The sequence below is a fragment of the Delphinapterus leucas genome, chromosome 9 (assembly GCF_059928025.1).
Source record: "Delphinapterus leucas isolate spDelLeu-1000000601 "Yukka" chromosome 9, BTC_Dleu_Yukka2, whole genome shotgun sequence".
Lineage (NCBI taxonomy): Eukaryota > Metazoa > Chordata > Mammalia > Artiodactyla > Monodontidae > Delphinapterus > Delphinapterus leucas.
In genome coordinates, this window is record NC_143137.1 from 4,661,262 (window position 1) to 4,682,524 (window position 21,263).

General features: G+C 42.0%; 1 protein-coding gene across 36 annotated transcripts in view; it reads right to left on the reverse strand.

Moving 5' to 3' along the window:
• LOC111176411 (actin related protein 3B) overlaps window positions 1–13,191 on the reverse strand; it is a 289,879-nt gene extending 276,688 nt beyond the window's left edge. For 14 of the 36 annotated variants that reach the window (XR_016394226.1, XR_016394225.1, XR_016394227.1 and 11 more), the window contains exon 1: window positions 3–13,187. Coding sequence is in view for 17 of the 36 variants with exons in the window: in XM_089917145.1 (XP_089773271.1) it covers window positions 3–96 (94 nt within the window). In the remaining 19 variants the exon portion in view is untranslated. Of the gene's footprint in view, window positions 1–2 lie in introns of all 36 variants that reach the window. The other 22 variants (XR_016394230.1, XR_016394234.1, XM_089917152.1 and 19 more) reach the window with 13 other exon arrangements.
• Window positions 13,192–21,263: the final 8,072 nt, after the last annotated feature.

The following is a 21,263-nucleotide window of genomic DNA, read 5'->3' on the forward strand; positions in this document are numbered from 1 at the left end:
ACTTTTGGCTGAGTTGGGTCTTCGTTGCTTCACGCAGGCTTTCTCTAGTTGCAGCAAGCGGGGGCTACTCTTCGCTGCGGTACACAGACTTCTCATTGTGGTGGCTTCTCTTGTCGCGGAGCACGGGCTCTAGGCGCATGGGCTTCAGTAGTTGTGGCACATGGGCTCAGTAGTTGTAGCTCGCAGGCTCTAGAGTGCAGGCTCAGTAGTTGTGGCGCACGGGCTTAGTTGCTCCGCAGCATGTGGGATCTTCCCAGACCAGGGATCGAACCCATACCCCGTGTGCTGGCAGGCAGATTCTTAACCACTGCGCCACCAGGGAAGTCCCTGAAAATTTTTTTTAAAAAAAGGACATTCTGTGTCCCAAATCATATTACTCAGTCTTTCTGCCGTGCCCACTCTGAACACCACAAACTAATTTGTGAAGTGATGGAGATAAACTGCACCAGCAGTGAAACTAAAAGTACCACGTGTCCTTCAACAACCATGGCTCAACTCCATCCCAAGTTCTGTGCCCTGAAATCATAAACAATGGCCCACAGCAGCAAAAGGTCAGGCTGCAGAAATGCATGGGGCCCTTTTCAGGCCCACAGCTCTAAAATTCAACTACATACTGATGATGCCACTACCACATGCCACTTGGCATCAGTTGCTAGAGTGTCCAGATTCTGAAGTCACCATGTTCTGAGACAGCACAGCCTTCACAGGAGGGAGGCTTTCTGTCACAGAATCACATGAGTACCTTGCAGCAGTAACATTCAGCAAACAATGATCTTCATGACTGAGGCAAACTAACATTAAACTATATTAATATTTGTAGGTACTAACAACTAACTATGAGGTCTTCCCTTCCTTTGCTAGTAAAACTGAAACAATTAAAACCACTGGCAAAAGCACAAATTACTCAGATCACTTTATGGTAATTTAATGTCTTTGAATCTTCCTGTGCTATTTTTTATATAGCATCAAATACACTTGAGGTTTTCTCACTTTGAATAATCACAACGTAAGGAACATGTAACAATATTTTTTAAGAGACATTCAAATTTTAAATTTTAACAAAATCTTCATCAATACAGTTTCATATACAACTTCAACAAGACCCTATTAAACAGAACACTGTAAATATAACAAGTGTTCCTCCTAAAATTCTCTCCTAGGAGGACAACCCAGTGCTAGATTGGCACACCTCATGAGAGATGATCTTACAATGGTGCAACTATACAAAGAACACAACCAAAAAGAAATCAACAAGTAAAACACAACTCTTAAACAGGTAAAGTGTTCAAGACACCATTTATGCAAACAAAGAAACATTCCAACCAGTTTACTAGCTAGAAATTATGTAGCAGGCATATATGAGGACACTGAGAGAGGGAGAGGAGGGGAAACACAGCCCTTGTCTTCAAAATGTTCCCCGAAATGTTCACCTGTTAGACTCACAAACACAGAAAACAAACTTATGATGACCAAAGGGGAAAGAAAGAGCGGGGAGGCAGAAATTAGGAGCTTGGGATTAGCAAATACGAACTACTATATATAAAACAGATAAACAACAAGGTCCTATTGTATAGCACAGAGAACTATATTCAATATCTTGTAATAATCTATAATGAAAAAGAATATATACATGTATAACTGAATCACTTTGCCATACACCAGAAACTAACACAACATTGTAAATCAACTATACTTCAATTTTAAAAAAAGAAAAATGTAATGTAAAAATAAATAAATGAAAGCCGTACAATAAATGATGAGAATTATACTTTTTTTAAAATGGTCACCTGTTAGAAACATGATTTCAGATTGAGGTTTTCACGGTAGCATGGCCCACATTATCTGGCAGGTGAGTTTAAGATCATCTGGGTAGGCATCTAGAAAGAATGTACCAAGCCTGACTGATCAGATCACCTGGGAAGCTTCTGAAAATACACATTCCCAGGGCCTGTCCCAGAATCACAGAGAAGGAGCCTGGGCATCCGTATTTTAAACATCCCCTGCCCCTCCCCTGCCATGGTTCTGACGATCAACCAGCCCAGGAATCACTGACTAAACTGTACCACATGCGAGATCACCTGTGAATTTTTAGGTAACGCTAAAATTAGCGTTTTAGGGAAGCTCCCCTAAAACGGGAGCTCCCCTAAAACGGGAAGCTCCCCATCCTCACGCTCACGTTCTAACAAAACCATCTACACCTACCACATTAGCAGATAAAATGTACCTGTAATGTTGAAGTTTAATACTGGCTAGAGGCTCAGAAGAAAGGACTCAGATGTACCGAGTCTGTCTTATTTAGAATACTGTCTGTTTAAGTATTCTATGGAAAAAAAAAATGTAGGAAATGCTTTTCAATGCAAACTATTTATGTAATTAGGGTGTGATGCAAACAATCTAGTAGTGGAAAAAAAAAAAGGCTCAAAACAGAAATAGTTAATCCTTAGGAAGACATAATGGGCGGGGGGGGGGGGGGAATCTCTCAAACCAAAAGACAGTGAAAAACTAGAAGCATTCCTATTGAAGACAGAATGAAGCCAAGGAGACCCACCACCATAACTCTCATTTAACATTGTTTTGGAAGAACCAGATAATACAAATCACAAAGAACTAAATAAAAGGAATAGTACTGGGAAAGAGGAGGCAAAATTTATTTGTAAATCATAATTACAGACCTGGAATATCAAAGGAAATTAAGTGAAAAACTAAAAGCAATAGAGAATTCAGCAAGATGGCCAGTTACTCAATGAAGAGACGAAAATCAGCAACTTTCCTACCAGTAACAAGTGAGACTATACACTGGATGAAAAGATCCCATTCACAATGCCAACAACACAGAAAAATATTACCCTTGAGAATAAACCATATGATGTGAAGAACTCTCCATATACAAGGAGACAAACAGAAACACACCTTATTCATACAGGAGGAGTCAAGAGTCTTAAAAGAAACATCACATCTCACTAAATTCACCTATAAATTTAATGCAAAAGCATTCAAAACCTGGGCCAATACTGAAGAAGGTGGTAGTAAATTATACATGGGTGTTATTAAAAGGCTGAAGTGTCATTACAAAGAGAAGTTTCACATTACCTATCAACATTATAAATGCATATACCATATTATCCAAATAGTTTTAAATGCATACACCCTACTGTCCAAATAGCACATTTCTAGGTATTTACCCCACAGAAGCACTTTTACATGTATGAAAAGATATGCACAAAAATGTTCTGTACAGCATCATAACAGCAAAACAACGAAAAAACTGTAAACACTCAAATGCCATAAACAGAGGATAAACTACATTGCAATCATTCAATAAAATGCAACACAACCAACAAAAATGAAGCAGACTTATGTTACTGGCCATATACAGATATAATTTGAAAACAGTTTTGCTAAAAAACCAATGGGTCAACAATGAAACCAAAGAGGAAATTAAAAGATACCTTGAGAAAAATGCCAGTAAAAACACAATATTACACAATCTATGGGATGCAGCAAAAGCAGTTCCCAAAGGGAAGTTCATAGTAAAAATAGTTGCAAAACAGTATATTTTCATATTGTGAGGGAGTTAATGGGGCCCACAGTGCTGGGTTCAAAGCACAGCGCTAGCTCTGTGACTTTAATCCCTCCTATTTTAGTTGCTTCATTGGTACAAGGTGAGCAATAACAATCCCTACTTCAATGTTAAACATTACCATTTCTGGAAAATACCTCCTAATTCAGAAAGTAAAAGGATCTCACAGTCAATAATTTTATTTTACTACTGAATGTTATCTGATGTGTAGTCATGATCTGTATTTCTTCCATGAATTGTCCTTGATAATTTTTCTACTAGACTTTTGGATCTTATCAATTTGTGTAAACTCTTACATACTGAGGATATTAATGCTTGCTCATATATATTACTAATTTTTCTGAGTTTGTTGTTTACCTTCAGTTATACATTTTCTGAAATATAATTGTTTAGGGGCTTCCCTGGTGGCGTAGTGGTTGAGAGTCCGCCTGCCGATGCAGGGGACACGGGTTCATGCCCCGGTCCGGGAAGATCCCACATGCCGCGGGGCGGGTAGGCCTGTGAGCCATGGCCGCTGAGCCTGCGCGTCCGGAGCCTGTGCTCCGCAATGGGAGAGGCCACAACAGTGAGAGTCCCGCGTACCACAAAAAAAAAAAAATAAATATATATATATATATATATAATTGTTTCAACAATTTAGGTGATCAAATCTGCCAGTTATTTTCCTGAATAATTTCCTTTGCAGTTTCTACCTTGAAAGTCTCTCCCTTCACTAAAATTCTGTATCGTTTCTCTTCCAGTTCTGTGTACATCTGATATACCTGATACATGAAGAGACACATCAATCAGATTTTCCCAAACATGTGTACATAAGGAATTAAGATCAACAACTTTTATATTAAAAGGCTTTGATTTTTTGTTTGTTTATTTGAACACCACCTTCCCAAAGGACAGCCAGCATGGTGGGGTCAAGCATCATTCTCAAAAATACATTAACTAAGCTTACAGACTGCCAGCCATATTCTCAAACTCAGTGCTACCTTCCACACATCCCCTGACCTGAGACCTTTTCTCATACGGAAATCAGGACAGACAGAAGATACGGAAACAGATCAATAGCTGCATAAAGCAAGACCAAGAGTTACAACTCTGCCTGTTAACCAAATATGTTCTCATAGTTCAAACTTCCAAACACTCTGAAAAGGTACCTATAAAAAGTCTCACTCTCACTCCTACACCCATCTACCGCATTTCGCCTTCCATCCTATTCTCATGTAACCTCCAATGTCTCTTTCTGTAAATAAAGTATATCCTTATTTGCCCCAAACATTTTAAAAGGTCCTTGTGCAAAACTTCTTTCACTCCTCTTGTTAAAGGCCCCTCTGCCCACAGCAGTAACTGCCTGCAGTGAGGAGGATTAATCTGACTACCGTCAACTCAACATACTTATATATATCCCGCCTACAACCATGTGTCTAGAGCAGAAGGTGACAATGTAAGCTCGATTAATTTATGTTTGAAAGTGGAAATGTCACATTTTAAAACAGTGTTTTTGAAACTGTATCCTGCAGGGAGGTTTTTTTGATTGAGACCTCTTATGAGGTCCAGTCTCAAACGCCCAACTTCAACCAGAATAGCTCTACCCCCTCCTAAGATGTTTTCAGTTTTTAAAAAAGTGACTACACTGACTCAGACTATGATTTTTTTTTTTTTTTTTTTGCAGTACGCGGGCCTCTCACTGTTGTGGCCTCTCCCGTTGCGGAGCACAGGCTCCGGACGCACAGGCTCAGCAGCCATGGCTCACGGGCCTAGCCGCCACGCGGCATGTGGGATCTTCCCGGACCGGGGCACGAACCCGTGTCCCCTGCATCGGCAGGCGGACTCTCAGCCACTGCGCCACCAGGGAAGCCCCAGAATATGATTTTGATAAAACTAAAATTGCTCCCGGATCCTAATGATAGAGTTCTAAATAATATACGCTCCCCACACTGTACACTGTATATTAACATATGATCAAGTTCTTCAAACGTTTCTTGGATTGTCTGTCATACAGAAAAGGGTAGTCTTTGTTTATAGGACACAGTTGAACATGTAAGTTCAAATTTATTAATTATTTTATCTAAATCCAATATCCTTTCTTTTCTTTTTCTCTATTTGATCTGTAAATTTTACATTACCCTATATACCTGTCCATTTCTTCTTCTACAGCAGCATTCTTTGCCCTATGGCTAGTAAATATAAGATCATGATGTGTGGCCTCTTTGTGGGTTTGGCGCATTATCAAGTGAACTCTGACTTTCAAGGTAAAACGGTGGACTAAACATGATCTAATTTCACTCTGTCCCAAAGCCCCACTAAAACCAAAGCAAAATGATTTTTTTAAGATATATAAACCACAACAATAGGGAGAAAAGAAGAGGAGGTAACAGCAAAATTCTGGCCCTGGACAGCAGAGGACCAGTAGTAAGTGGCTTTGGAGGTATATAAAATCCAGCAGTGGGCAAAGCTGAGAACCAGCCCAGCACACCCCGGATCCTGAAAAGCCCCAGAATGGGTAGCTGCACAGGCACCTGTGGAACCAGGACTGAAGGGCCCAAAACACGAAGCTGAGGTGATACTGCTCCCTCCCGCCCCACACCTCGGGGTGACCACCCTTCCCTGACCCCCGCATTCCCACAAGCAGACTCTAGAGAGTGTAAAGCCAAGGGCCTTTGGACTCCCAAGTCACCTGGCCTGGGCGAGTCCGGGAACCATTCTGAAAAGAAAGGGGTTACCTGACTGAATACAGAAAAACGTTGACGGCTCAGAGGCCCTCTCCCACGCCCTTCTCTGCCCCCAACTCAGCTCTCACACACACCACAAGCACCCAGACCCCACCCTCCAAGCAGATGATCAGAAGTATATCCTCTGGGGAAAATGACCAGCTCAAGAGGAAAGAGCCAAAGGCCGTAAGACCAGGAGATTTCCCAACAACCCACCCACCTATATCACCCCTGGTGAAGTTCAGAATCACACGCAGGCACTCAATAAGGCAGCAGTAACTTTCACAAAGCAAGAAGAAATAAACAAGAAACACACTAGTGATAGGATCACTTAACACACCATTCTCAGTTAAAGAGTAAGTGGACAAAAAAACTGGAAGACCTAAATAACATCATTAATAAGATAGCTCATACAGATATACACTGAACTCCTATCATACCAATAGGGAATATTCCTCTTTCCAAGTACATACAGAACATTCACAGAATTGACCATATCTTAGACACAGTGAAGTCTAAAGAACAGAATATAAACAGCACTCTGACCATAATGTAATAAAACTAGAATTAAAAACAAAAAGGCCCTTTTATCTGAAATTTTTAAAACATACTAGTATAGAAATATTGAGTTAAGAGAGAAATTCAAAAGAAAAATACAGAAATGTCTTGAAAACGATAATGAGAAACTACACCCAAATCCCTGTACGTAAGGAATACATGTAGTTAAAGACATAACAGCCAAAATTAAATACTTTTTCAATATAAAGGGAAAATTAAAATGAATTTAATATCCAACTCAAAAACAACAAAAAAAAAAGGAAGGCAGAAGAAAGAAATAAAAGTAGAAATAAATCAAAAAACAGAAAAATAGGGCTTCCCTGGTGGCGCAGTGGTTGAGAGTCCGCCTGCCGATGCAGGGGACATGGGTTCGTGCCCTGGTCCAGGAAGATCCACATGCCGCGGAGCGGCTGGGCCCGTGAGCCATGGCCGCTGAGCCTGCGCGTCCGGAGCCTGTGCTCCGCAACGGGAGAGGCCACAACAGTGAGAGGCCACAACAGTGAGAGGCCTGTGTACCACAAAAAAAAAAAAAAAAAAAAAGAAAAAGAAAAAGAAAAATAACAGAACTAATAAATAAACCCCAAAGCTTATCTTTAAAAAAAAAAAGATCCACAAAATAGGCACATCATTAGGTAAGCCATGAAGAAAAAAGGATGAAAACAAAATAAATTTGAGCAACAAAGGGAAAAATAGCCATAAAAACAAAGATTTTTTAAAATCATGAGACTAGTACATATATAAATTTGAAAAATCTAGATGAAATAGAATTCTTCTTTAGACAAATACAACATACCAAAATTGATTCCACTCGAGGTAGGAAGTCTAACCAGCCTTAGAAGAAATGTAAAGGGCAGCAGGACTCTCCTCTCAAGAAAGCACTAAGCTCAGGCAGTTTCACTGGGGAATTCTACCAGGACTTTAAAACTCGGATAATCCCAAAATTACTTAAACTATTCCAGAGCACAGAAAAAGAAAGAAAACTTCTTAATTTGTTTTATGAAGAGAGTGTAACACTGATCCCGAAATCTGCCAAAGAATGCACCAGAAAACTAAACTATAATTCATACTAATACTGACATGAAAATCTAAATAAAATATTAACAGAATCTACCTACACATCAAAAAATAATGCAGCACGATCAAGTGGGGATTATTACAGAATGGAAGAGTGGTTCAATATTAGGAAATCCACCATATTAACTGGCTAAGGAAGAAAACCACATGTTCCATTTATTATAAAGAAATCATACAACATGCAACACTTATTCATGTTATAACATTCCAAAATATAGCAGTTGACAAATACTTTCTTAACATATTTGTATAACTTTCTTAACATATATTTGTATACGTGTGTAAGTATGTACATACACACAGCAGCCCAAAAGCCAGCATCTTACTTATTTTGGAAACACCAGAAACTATTCCACTAAAGTAAGGAACAAAAGGATAATGCCCACTAACTCCACTCCTATTTAACATTATTTGGAGGCAATGGCCACTGCAGTATGTCAAAATAAAGAAAAGAAAAGGCAATCAGAGCTCCTAAAAACAGAAAGGAAAAGGGAAAGCAATCTCTATTTGCCAATGACAAAATTCTGTATCTGGAAAACCCTAAAAGATCAAGGGAAAAATTCATACAAACAGTAAGAGCATTTTGTAAAGTAGCAGATTATAAAATTAACACAAATACAGTTTATGCTGAACACCTGCCTTCCTTCTGGGACTCTGGAATTCTGGTCTGTGCTAGGCAGGAGGTGCCATGACCAGCCCCCAGTAAAAACTCTGGGCACTGAGAAAGGATTCCGGATGCTTGCTCCTGGTTTCCTCCAGACTCTGCCCCATGTGCCTTTTCCCTTGGCTGTTCTTACTTTTACCTTTCCACTATCATCCTGTGCTTGTTCCTAGCAAATCAATGAACCTGCGGGTGGTCTGTGGGACCCTCACCACACCCCAACCCAGAAAGAGCTTCTAAAAATAAAGAAGCAAAAGACTTAAAAACCCACAGAAAAACTGGCTAGAGAAACGAAGAGACAGAAAACAGAAACACAAATGCCTCTTAACCATACGAAAAGATGCTCATCTTCCCACATAATAATATAAGAAATTCAAATTAAAACGACAATAAGATATCATTTCCTACCTTCTAGATCGGTAAAAAAAATTTTTACTTTGGCAATTACTCTGCTGGTGAGTCTGTAAGAAGCCGTAGGCACTCTCACACATTGCTGGTGAAGACACACATTACTGAGTGGGATTTGACACTGTCTAGCAAAATTACCCTTTGACCCAGAAATCCCACTTCTAGAAACCTATCTCAGAGATGCTCCAGCAAAAAATGCAAAAAGACAAATGCACTGCACTGGCTACGTTGCAGTCTTTTGATAATAACAAAATGCTCAAAAAATGACGGGGACATGTCTAAAAAACTCCAGAAACAGCCTGAATGGGCTTCTGCTGGACAATTTAAGCATCAAAACAAATAATGGCAATAAGAAATAATAATCCATTGAATACAGTAAGAATGACATAAATAACTCTTTGAACAAGATAATAACCCATACAGACGATAAATAAATAAATGGGAGCCACAGAAAAGTGCATCCTTATGGTAAAATGTTAACTAATAAATGTACAAAATACTGAAGTTTAAAAAAACCACAGTATTGCAACCATCACTGTAATAATCCATTAGAAGAAGAATCACCACCAATGGATACTAAAACTAATGGCTGAAAGTTTAAGGAAGAACAGGGCATTTGCATAATCTCATAATATCTCTCCACAAATGACATTAATTACAAAGGGGAAAACAGTAACCGTACAATGAAGAAATCTAGTCGACACCACCGTATCCAAATAATCCAAATGAATGTCATCAACTGTCTTCAGCCTTCTGACGGGATGAGTAAGTTCTGGGGAGCTAATGGGCAATACAGTGATTGTAGTTCATAATACTGTTTTATACTTGAAAGTTGCCAAAACAAGTGCATCTTAAATATTCTCCCCACAAAAAAAAAAAAAAAGGTAATTACGTGACGGGATGGAGGTGTTAGTATCATAATGTGATAATCATTTTGCAATATATAAATGTACCAAATCAACACGACGTAACCTTAAACTTATGCAATGTTGTGTGTCAAGTACACCTCAATAAAGCTGGAGGGGAAAAGCCTTCTGATGTGATGCACTGAGAAGCTTTGACATCACTTCTGTGGTACTCCTGACAAAAACACACACCCTGTATCTGTCAGAAAGAAACACCAGACAAGCCTAAATTGAGGAACATGATCCATAACAACTGACTGTCAAAAATGTCGCTGTCCTGAAAGACAGAAAAAGGCTAAGGAACTGGTCCAGTGAAACGAGACTAAAAAGACATGATGACAGGCAAACACAGTGTACGGTGCCGGATGAGGGCAGAGAGCTGCGCGTCCAGAAACATAATGGGACCATTCATGGGATCCAGACTTAGTAGACAACTCTACTGCATAAATGTTAAATTTTCTGATTTTGATCACTGGTCTGTGACTATATGAGAGAAGGTCTTTGTTTTCATAAAGGATACACTGACGTATCTTGGTATAAAACAGCACAATGTCTGCGACTTACAAACAGTTCAGAAAAATAATAACGTGTATAGTATATAGAGAACAATAAAGCAAATGTTAATAGTCGGTAAACTGGATAGAGAATATACAGCCGGCTTTTCGGTACTCTTACTGCAGCTTTTCAGATCTGACATTTTTCAAAGTAAGTTTAAAATATAAAAATCTTCAAAAATACGAAAAGTTCAGTTAAGAGAAGTAACACTAGTTTTTGTGGGATATTCTCTGAACACTAAGCAGCCTAGTAATTCACTTAAGTAAATGAAACTTCATCTCCGGAGCAGGCAGAGCCGTGGTCCGCATTATCGTGGCTCACCTGTGCTCACTGAGCTGGTCTCAGGGCTCATTAGAGGAGGCCAGGCTCCCAGGATGAAATTAATTTGCAATTAAAAAATACTGTTTGGCACACTGTCTACTCAATCGTTAAGGTCCACTATGTATAATTCAGTGTGAATTTTTCTGTTAGAATTTAGTACTAGGAAAAGTTTTTTCACCTGAGAAACAGGTATTTCTCTTCCTTCCCGATGACAGGAATTACATAACTGATGATGACCCTCTTATAATTTTGTCAGACAGGAAAACTAAGGCCAAATGTGAGGCCGGTCGGCTGCACCACTGGTCTACAGTTTAGGGTGATGCTCCAGGCCCATTCTTTTCCTTGGTCCTAGTTATTTTTAATCTGCATTTTACCCCTTTTTATTGTAGTCTGAGGTAAAAGTCAATCCAAAAACCACTTAGCTCTATGGGAAATATAAGAGCTACTAACAAGCTTAAATAAATTTAGGCTCTTCCACGCTGCTCCATCTGGCCACACACTGGACACTGGAAATTTATAATTAACCACTGTTGTTTCCACAACAGAACATGTCCATGTGAAACCCACTGGGAAGATTCCCGGCCACTGTTTCTAAGTCCTGACACCAAAGCCTACGACGGCCTGAAGACGATAACATAACTGGGCCATAAAACAAAGAGATTCTGAAGCTACATCTCCAAGTGAGATACCACCTACCTCAAAAGGTCAAAACTGAGCACCACATTTTAGATGTTTACAGCAAGAGCGATGAGTAAGGTCCCCAGCTTACTATTAGAAGAGGTATGACAAATCCTGTGGGTACATGTTACTGCTTCTGCCAAGAAATGCTTTGCATTTCAATAGTTTTACAAGACCAAAACCACAAAAACAAAAAATCTCACGTGCAAATGTGAGAAGGAAAAATTCTTTTACCTGCTTCCTGCACTCTTGACACAAACAGACCTCAGGTGGGTGTGGGGTGAACACCAGTTCCTGGGAGGAGGGGTTGAATAAGGAAGCCAGCAACTGGGCGGGGGGTTAATGTCAATACTGGTTTGGGCTTGGGTTTTGGATAGCAAAACAACTTCTAAAATAAAGAGCCCGGGAGCTTCTGGTACAATGTGTATTTCAAAAAGGAAAATTAGTACAAGCAAAGAGGCAGTTTTTTTCCAGCCTGTAACCACCACCGGTGGCTTCAGCAGCAAAAGGAAAGAACGATCCGTAGGAGACGGACTGAAGCAAATTAAAGAAGACACCCCTACAAGGTTGTCAAGGAAACTAAACCACGTGCATTTCTCTACAGAAAAGAATCAAGGCTGAGGCGAACATACCATGGAATATTTTGTGGAAAAAATGATTAAAACCCCATCTTGAAAGATCTTTAAGAGGCTAAATTTACTTCCAGGCTACTTTATTAGGTACTTCACCTACACTGCAAGCAGGCAAGCTTGAATTTCTAGACCACCAGCTAGACGGATTCGGTGAGCACCTTCCTAAAACCAGCGAAGCGGGGACCACTGAAAGAAAGTACAGGAAATTTCCTAAGGTCTCTTTTGCATATCCCAACAACATCAAAAGAAGCAATCACACCCCAAAAGTAATGCGAAATAAAAACTATACCACAAACAGGCTTTCCCAAATTTAGACTTTCTGTTTTTCAAAATGGAGTCTTTTTTTTTTTTTTTTTTAAGTGAAAAGGCAACTCTATGCAAACTAAAGCAAGAGCTTAGCCCGAGAGAACCATTCACTCCTGGAAGAGAGCAGAGTAGGCTGCAAAAAAAGGTGTCAACTTGGGAGATGAATATAAAAACCTCCACAAGTAAGTGAGAATCATGAGCAAGGAGAAATGGCATGCGTCTGGGAACCCAAAACGAGGGTTCCTTTTAAGAACGTGAAAAGATAGGGGCACTGTCAGACAGGCAGAAGGCAAGTGACGACAGCGGGGTCTGCAGCCGCCTGCCTGAAACCTGGCATCCCGGGAGGCCCCGGCCGAGCGCGGAGAGAGGAGGCGGGAGGCGAGGCGAGCCGGCCCGACTCCTCCCCTCGGTCCTCTTCGCATCAAGGGGAGCGAGCTCCGCGCGTGGTCCTCGCGGGCGTGGAGGAGAGGAGCGGGGCGCGGAGACGGGCCGGCCCCCCGAACCTGCCCAGCTGTAGGCCGAGACCCGGGCCCCGGGCGGAGCGCCTCCAGGTGAGAGAGGGGGCGGGCCGCGGGCAGGTGCTCGGCGCCGGGGCTAGAGCGGGGCCGCGCTGGAGCGGGGTGGGCGCCCGCAGCTCTTACCCGGTGCCGCAGTCCACCACGCAGGGAGGCAGGGAGCCCGCCATGCTCGGCACGCGCGCCGCTCCGTCCACGCTGGCTGCCCGGGAGGGCCCGCCGCTATCCGCTCGCCGCGCTAACGCCGCGCCGCCCGCTCCCGGGAGCCTCTGCAGCGCCTCTGCCGGGAGCCCGGATGCTCTCCTCAGCCCACGTGACGCCTCTCCTGACTGACCAATCACGGCGCGGGCACGCCCCGTTTCCCCGTCCCCGCCCCCTGTCCGCCATCTTTAGTGCTGGCGGCGGAGCCTCGTTGCCCATACGTCCAACCTTGCTGCTGGAGAGCCTGCGGGCTACTTACGGTGAACGTGACCCCGTTTCCGAAGGCTGACTCCTCATCCTTTAAATCTCCGCCTAAATGTCACCTTCTTAGATTAGTTGTCTGTGATCACCCACTAGGTGCCCTCCCTGCACCTTACTCTCTTATCTCAACAACCTATTGCTTTCATTCACAACATTTGGAGCAAATTTATATTTTTATTTGTAGTCTGTCCTCCCATTGGAATATAAACTCCGCTAGGATAGGGCTCCTGAATATCTTACCATTGATCACCGGATGCTTAGCACAGTATTTGGTGCATTCATGGGAGGCACCCAAATGTTTTTTGAATGAATAAAGAAAAAAATTGCTGTTAGAATTCTTATACCTACCAGAACACTGCATGCCTTCCTCTATAAAAGAAAAACCTATAAAACAAACGCATGGTCAGCCTTTAGGAATGAATGACCTTAGATTGGGTTAACACTACCCCAAGATCATTGTGGAAAATGTTTTCAAGTATCAAAGATGGGATGATGTCCAAAAGTTCTTACTGGAACCCTGGGATCAAAGTAAGCAACCACTTACCGACTATGTTATAAAGGTACTGAAAGTCCCACTTCCTTCCTCCTCCTTCCCTATAATAAATTCCTGACATTATTTTTTAGGAGCTTTCTGGAGACATAGTTCCATGTAGTTTAACTGGTATTAAAAGCACATGGTTTTTTTTCTTGTTTTTTGGTTTTTCGGAGGGTCTTGCCAGACGGCTTGTGGGACCTTAGTTCCCCCGACCAGGGATGGAACCCACGTCCCCTGCAGTGGAAGTGTGGAGTCCTACCACTGGACCAGCAGCTTTTAAGTCCCTTAAAAGCACTTTTAAACTGCTTTTTCCCTAGGAAAAGTAGTAGATTAGTTGGTCATGCTAGGTAACCCATGATCATTCCTTTTTTTTTTTTTAACCTATTCAGTTCAAATAAGAGCCAGATCTAGAAATTTTTAAAGGGAACTAGAAAGAAAAGTAGGAGGTGGGAGGAAAAGGAAAGGTCAGGAGTGTGGAGGAATCCCAGTATAGGACCCAGAGGCTGGGGGCAAAGGCTCACTCCTTTGTATCTTGCCAAAGCCCTGCCCAGCCCCACTTTTCCATGGCCGTCATCAGAATGTTGTAAACTCTAGACTGCAGACTGTCAGCACTGCCACGTCTTTCATTCGCTTAATACATATTTATCAAGTGCCTACTATGAGACAGGCCTTGTATTAGATTGGGTATGAAACAGTAAGTGGGACATTTACAGTCTCTGCCCCCAAGACTTTAGAGTCTAGTGAGAGATAGCAACAGTAAACAGGCAGTTGCAATACAGTGTAATCCAAGTTGGCGCAAGTCCAGGGTGCCCAGAAAGCCATTAACAGGGCAACTAAACCTGTCTGGGGAGTCAATGAAATCTTCTCGAAGCAATGGTGTCTAAGCTGAAAGCCAGAAGGTGGGTGGAGAATAGCTTGATGGTGGAGAGGGTGGGGTGGGAGAATGTTTCTGGGATGGGAAACACATACAAAGGCCTGGAGGACCTCAAGACTCATATATGGGCCCATCCCCTTCACCAGGGAAGAAGCCTTAATGGAATTTGGAACTGGCTCGTAATAAAGGATGTGCCTTTTTGGGGAGTGTCCCTTTTGCATAGGACTTATTGGAAATGGTGACCATGGCCAGTAGCTGGTAGTAAACAAAAGACTTCCTGACTTCAATTATTTCCTCTAGACACCACTAACCCTTGATGTATGAGTTAAGGTGTTTTCCCTTAAGATGGCACAGGAAATAGCAAATTTTATTATTTCATATAATAGAAAATCCAGAAATCCCAGGATAATTCAACCATTCCATGACTTCACTGTGGGCCTGTACATTCTGTTCTACCAGACTCTGCAGATTGGCCTTGGTGCTCAGACAGATCCCCTCGCTGTTGTGAAATGGGTACAGCCGCTCCATCCACCATAACTGTAATGGGCAAAGACAGAGGGAGAAATGCCCCATCTTGGTTCTTTTCTAAGAAGGAGAGAGAGGACGGTGTCCCTAGGAGTCCCTAGCTGCTTTCTCTCATTTCATTATCCAGCTCCATGAGTTTCCCAGGGCTACTGTAACAAAGTACCACAAACTGGGCAGCCTAAAACAACAGACATTTATTATCTCACAGTAGGGTAGAAGGTCAAAATCAAGATGTCAGCAGGGGGCTTCCCTGGTGCTGCAGTGGTTAACAATGTGCCTGCCAATGCAGGGGACACGGGTTCGAGCCCTGGTCCAGGAAGATTCCACATACCGCAGAGCAACCAAGCCCATGCACCACAACTACTGAGCCTGCGCTCCAGAGCGCACGAGCCACAACTATTGAGCTTGAACGCCACAACTACTGAAGCCCGCGTGCCTAGAGCCCATGCTCCGCAACAGGCGAAGCCTCCGCAGTGAGAAGCCCGCACACAGCAACGGAGAGTAGCTCCCGCTTGCCGCAACTAGAGAAAGCCCGCGCACAGCACGAAGACCCAACGCAGCCACACAAAAAAAAGATGTCAGCAGGACCAGCCCTCTCGAAAGACTCTAGGAGGAAAGTCAGAAAACCCTGGTGTTCCTTGTTTTATAGATGCATCTCTCCTGTCTCTGCCTCTTCATGGCGTGGTGTTCTCCCTGTGTGTTTCTGCATCATCAGATGGTGTTCTCTTCTTATAAAGACGAGTCATATTGGATTAGGGCCCACCCTAATGACCTCATCTTACCACGATTCCATCTGCAAAGGCCTTGTTTCCAAATATGATCACATTGGGCTTCCCTGGTGGCGCAGTGGTTGAGAGTCCGCCTGCCGATGCAGGTGATGCGGGTTCGTGCCCCGGTCCGGGAGGATCCCACGTGTCGCGGAGCGGCTGGTCCTGTGAGCTGTGGCCGCTGAACCTACGCATCCGGAGCCTGTGCTCCTCAACGAGAGAGGCCACAACAGTGAGAGGCCCGCGTACCGCAAAAAAAAAAAATATGATCACATTTACAGGTACCAGGGTGAGGATTCCAACATATCTTTTTGGGAGACAGTTCAACTCATAACACCAGCCTATGCCAAAAACAGTCATTGGTAAGGGGAACTGATAGACTGTGATTGGTTTAGACTATTAAAGACCATACTCTTGGGCTGGAGCGGGGCCTCAAGTCCTCAGAAGCATATGGTACCAATGCCTGATGGGAATGGGATTTAATGAGCAATAAGGGGAATGACAACAGTCTCTGCCTCACTCGCTATTTTCCTAATTAAACCGTATATTCTAACTGATTCTATGCCTTTTCACTCCTTTAGCCTCTGCTTGGAATTGTCATTTAAATAACTCATCCTTAGGGACTTCCTGGCAGTCCAGTGCATTCCAGACTCAGTGTTTCCACTGCAGGGGACACAGATTCAATCCCTGGTCGGGGAACTAAGATCCCCCATGCCGGGCGGTGTGGCCAAAAATATATATAAATAAATAAAATAAATAAATAATTCATCCTTGCTGACCCAGGTGGAGATCTGCCCCCTCTCTGAAGCTTTCCCTCAACTTCCAGAAAGAGTAATCGCTCTCTCCTCTGGGCTCCCAGAGAGCTTCCTACACCTTTCCACATTTTCACTTATCTGATGGCATCGTAATGGTTATGCTTCCATAGCCCTTGGTACACCAGGAGCTCTCTGAGAGTAGAACTATGTCTCGTATAATTTTATGTCTCCAGTTCATCGGACACTTCTGGCATTTTGTAGCCACCCAGTGAATGGTTATTGAATAAATGAAAGTCATCCAGCAATTTTTAAGCCTCTCAATTATACATGACACTTGCTTTTATTTGCTGTCATCATCAAAAGCAAATAAAAGCAAAGGTTATGTAATAATTTCTGTGTTCGTGTTTTTACTGTTTTTTCTATACATTACAACCCATTCTTCTGTGTTATTCTTCCTAGATCATAAACTCCTATAGATCAGAGACTGATGACATCCCTTTTGACAAAGGCCAAAACACCAACAGAGAAATAAACCTCCCATTCTGTAAGAAGCACTTCAAGTACAGTCTCTATTAATTATATTGCTAAGGTTTGCTCCCTCCAACATACTTAGCAAAATTCTACAGTCTCCTTGTAATGAGAGGAATGTTTTATCAGTAGCTGGCTTTCTGTGGCAGGAACGAGCATCTCTTTATGGTGCTGCTACCCAACAATAGCCTCCTATTCCCCTCCCCCAACCCCCAAAAAGGCAGAAACAGGGGAACTGGAATGCTTCCTGTATAGAATTCAGCATCACTTCCATGGCAGACGATGTGACCGTTTCCTACTCTCCTGAGGGCTGCATAACCCAGCATCACTCTCAAATGAACTTTTAATAACATCTTTTGATGGTGGTTACAATGCATTTTTATGCATATGAAGACAACTTAAAAACAAAATAATCAGGACTTATAGAGATTGTCAATCTAATGGAATTTAGTCAGAGCACACTCGGACAATGTGATCTTAATTTCCTGCATTTAACTAGTCGTGCTGGGCCAAGAAGGGAAAAGAACACAAAAACTAAAGGCTGTCTTGAAAAACTGCCCACCTAGCGGCTCTGTGAATCTTAATTTGCAGAGCTGTGGGTAGGAGCGATCTGTGTGTTCTCTGTTGCCGTGAGCATACAAATAGAGAAAGGAGTACCCAAAAAGTAGGGCCCGTTCCTTTGAAAGCAGCTGGCATTCTCCTTTAAGAGGAAGGGCCTGTCACTGCACTCAAAGGACCTCCCAGAGGTCTTGGCAATAGTGTGAGAAAATGGTCCAAGCTGGAGTTGATTGGCTGGAGTGTGCTGAATTGGTAACAGACATAAAACCACAAGATTGGTAAGGAAATCACCTAAAGCTCTGACCTTATTCAGATCAACTCTGCTGTTTCTGCCTCCACCCATGGCAATGATTCCGACTGGAAAACTCCATCCCCTACGCCTCTTCCTGCTCCCCTCCTGTGCTGTTCATTCAATCCCTTGTGTCTATGACCCTGCTTTTTCTCCTACTGTCACTCTTGCTAAACTATTCCATAGCTTCCTGCCAGCCAGCCTATCGCCATGTTTTGCCCATCCAAGACATCTTGGGGTGAATTATGCTGCTAGGAAAAGCAACATGGCAAAACCCAGAAAGTTTGTACATCATGTCAGTCTCCCTTCCCCACAACCTTCAATGACTCCTTATTGTTATAGAATTTGATCCAAACACTCAAGCTGGCATTCAGGATCCTCCATGATCTGTTCCCAAGTCACCTTTCCAATCTCATCTCACATGATGCCCTTGACACGTCTGGGCACAGCCGACCGCGGACCAAACCATTGCTATTGTCTGGTCTTCGTGCAGGCTCCTCAGTCTAGAACATTCTTCTTTACCTACCCCATCCTCTACATCCATTCCATTCAAAGCTCACTCGTCCTTCCAATTTCAGTTCAAATCCACTTCATTTATTCATTCAACAAAACAGGATGTGTGCTTCCTCCTCTGATTGATTAATCAGAATCAATCACCAATTCTATGTCAGAGTCTACAGATGAAGTCTGCAGATGTGCATTTTAATGAGGTCTTCTGCTCTACTAAACAGTCTTATGATTTTATTTGTAACTACTCCCTATCCACTTCTCATGGAGAAAACTAAATTATAACAGTATCTTAGTTTACAAAGCATTTTCACTCCATCACACATTTAATCTTCATAACAATCCCATGAGGGAGATATTATAAAAACCTCTCTGAAATAAAGAACTGGAGACTCGTACTTTTCAAATTAGGATATATTAAAAGTTTAATTTTGTTCTGGGCACTTTCTTTAGGCGCCCTTGAGAAAACAGGAAAATGCTAAAGTGTTCAAAGCCAGCATCTGGTATGCATAGGTTCAATATATGTTAGAGCCAGAAGGAATCTCAGCAGTTGGTCCTTCAGACTAACCCAGTCCTTTGATAATTTCAAATACACTTAGAAATTTTTGAGCTCTTCACCTTGAATGTTTTCTATTTCCAGTAACAAATGTCCATGAACTCCCATTAGGCAATTACTATATGTTCTAGAGACTGAGTAATATCCAATAAAAACCTAATTCTTTTGCCAATCGGAATGAAACTGCTGAGTAGCGGAATTGGACGCCAAGCAATCTGGACGGAATGTACTGCCAAGAGCTCTAAGTACAAACGTTTCTCGCCGTTGTGCAATCTCACAAGCAACAGGTTTTGGAGGAGTTGTCTTCCCAGGGGCCTCTCCTTTCCTTTTTGATGCTCATTCTAGAACGTTTTTTAGAAGCATCACAGAACTCATATAATTATAAGGGAATAAAGGAAGCAAGACTGTGCCATTTCAACATGTCTTCACTGGGTATTGACTTGGTCCCTTTGGGCAGGAAAAGATGCGTGAGGAAACTTAAAGAGTTTCTACCCGAACAGTGACAGGTAGGAGGGTGCAAAGTGAGAACCCATACCTGCTGAGTTTGTCTTTTCATCCAGCTGAAACTCTGGTTGCAACAAAGTGTATCTGAAACTGGACACACAACCACAATGTTTCCATGTCTTATCTTACTATTTCTTGTGCTTCTTACTTATCAAGGTACAATATGATTCTAAGCAAGAGTAGTTTGCAGAAAAACATTTGGTCACTGTGTTCCCAATAATTATAACTGATAAGAAATAGCTATCAGTAGCTAGTGGGAAGCAGCCGCATAGCACAGGGAGATCAGCTTGGTGGTTTGTGACCACCTAGAGGGGTGGGATAGGGAGGGTGGGAGGGAGGGAGACGCAAGAGGGAGGAGATATGGGAACATATGTATATGTATAACTGATTCACTTTGTTATAAAGCAGAAACTAACACACCATTGTGAAGCAATTATACGCCAATAAAGATGTAAAAAAGAAAAAGAAAAGAAATAGCTATCAGTTAAGATAAAAATTATACTGTATTCTTAATCCAGATATTTTTAGTTGTATTGGTTTGTACCAACAAAAAATGTATAAAATTAATTTTACTTGTTTATTGGAGTATGGAAAGAGGCTAAATTTTGAAGTCTTTCAGAACTGTGTTCAGATCTCATCTCAGAAACTTAAATATGTTTCTGCATGAGTTATTTAACATCTCTAAGCTTTAGTTGCCTTATCTGTAAGGAAGGATTTTTCTGAGTTTTCAAATTAGCTTATAAAAATACCAGGCATTGTAACATGTAAAGTGTTCAATATCATTACTGCCCTGATTCTCAGTGACTGCTTTCCTCTGATTAGTAATTCTCTTAACCTTAGATTTTTGTGGCCACAATCACAGCTCTGTTCCAACTATTTGGATTATAACTAAGGGATTAAAAAAAAAAGGATTGACATAGACCTATCGTCACTAATACTTAAGATTTGAGACATTTTTCCATTAGTAGAGATGAGCTATGTTGAATCATTCATGTCCTCTTACCAGCTCTCCCTTGTGACCAAGGACACTTTATTGTCATGGTGCTAAAGATTTTGTGTTTCAGAGCTAAATAGTCTGTATTGGTGAAAGGTCCAGGCTTGGAAGCCAAATTCCCTTGGTTTGAATTTCAGCTCTGACTTTATGCATTTATTAGCAAGTACCTTTTAGATGCTGGCAGTGGACTAAGTGATTGGGGTCTAAAGATGAACGCCTGTGCGGGGACGGGTAGAGGAGGAAATGTATACATGTCAGTCTCTGAACATGCTAGGATAGATGGGGACATTGTAGGGAATGCCAAGAAGAGAATAATTAATTCTCATCAGGAGACCTAAGACAAGCTCCACAGGGGGAGAGACATCTAAAAATAAAACAATGAAAAGTGGGAAAAGAAGAAGAGCATTTGCAAAAGCACAGAGGCTTATTCCAGGAAATGACTAGTCCGGTGTGAGCCAACGCAGGATACGTTCGTTGGTTGAGATGAAGTTAGAAAGAAGAGTCTGAAATCAAA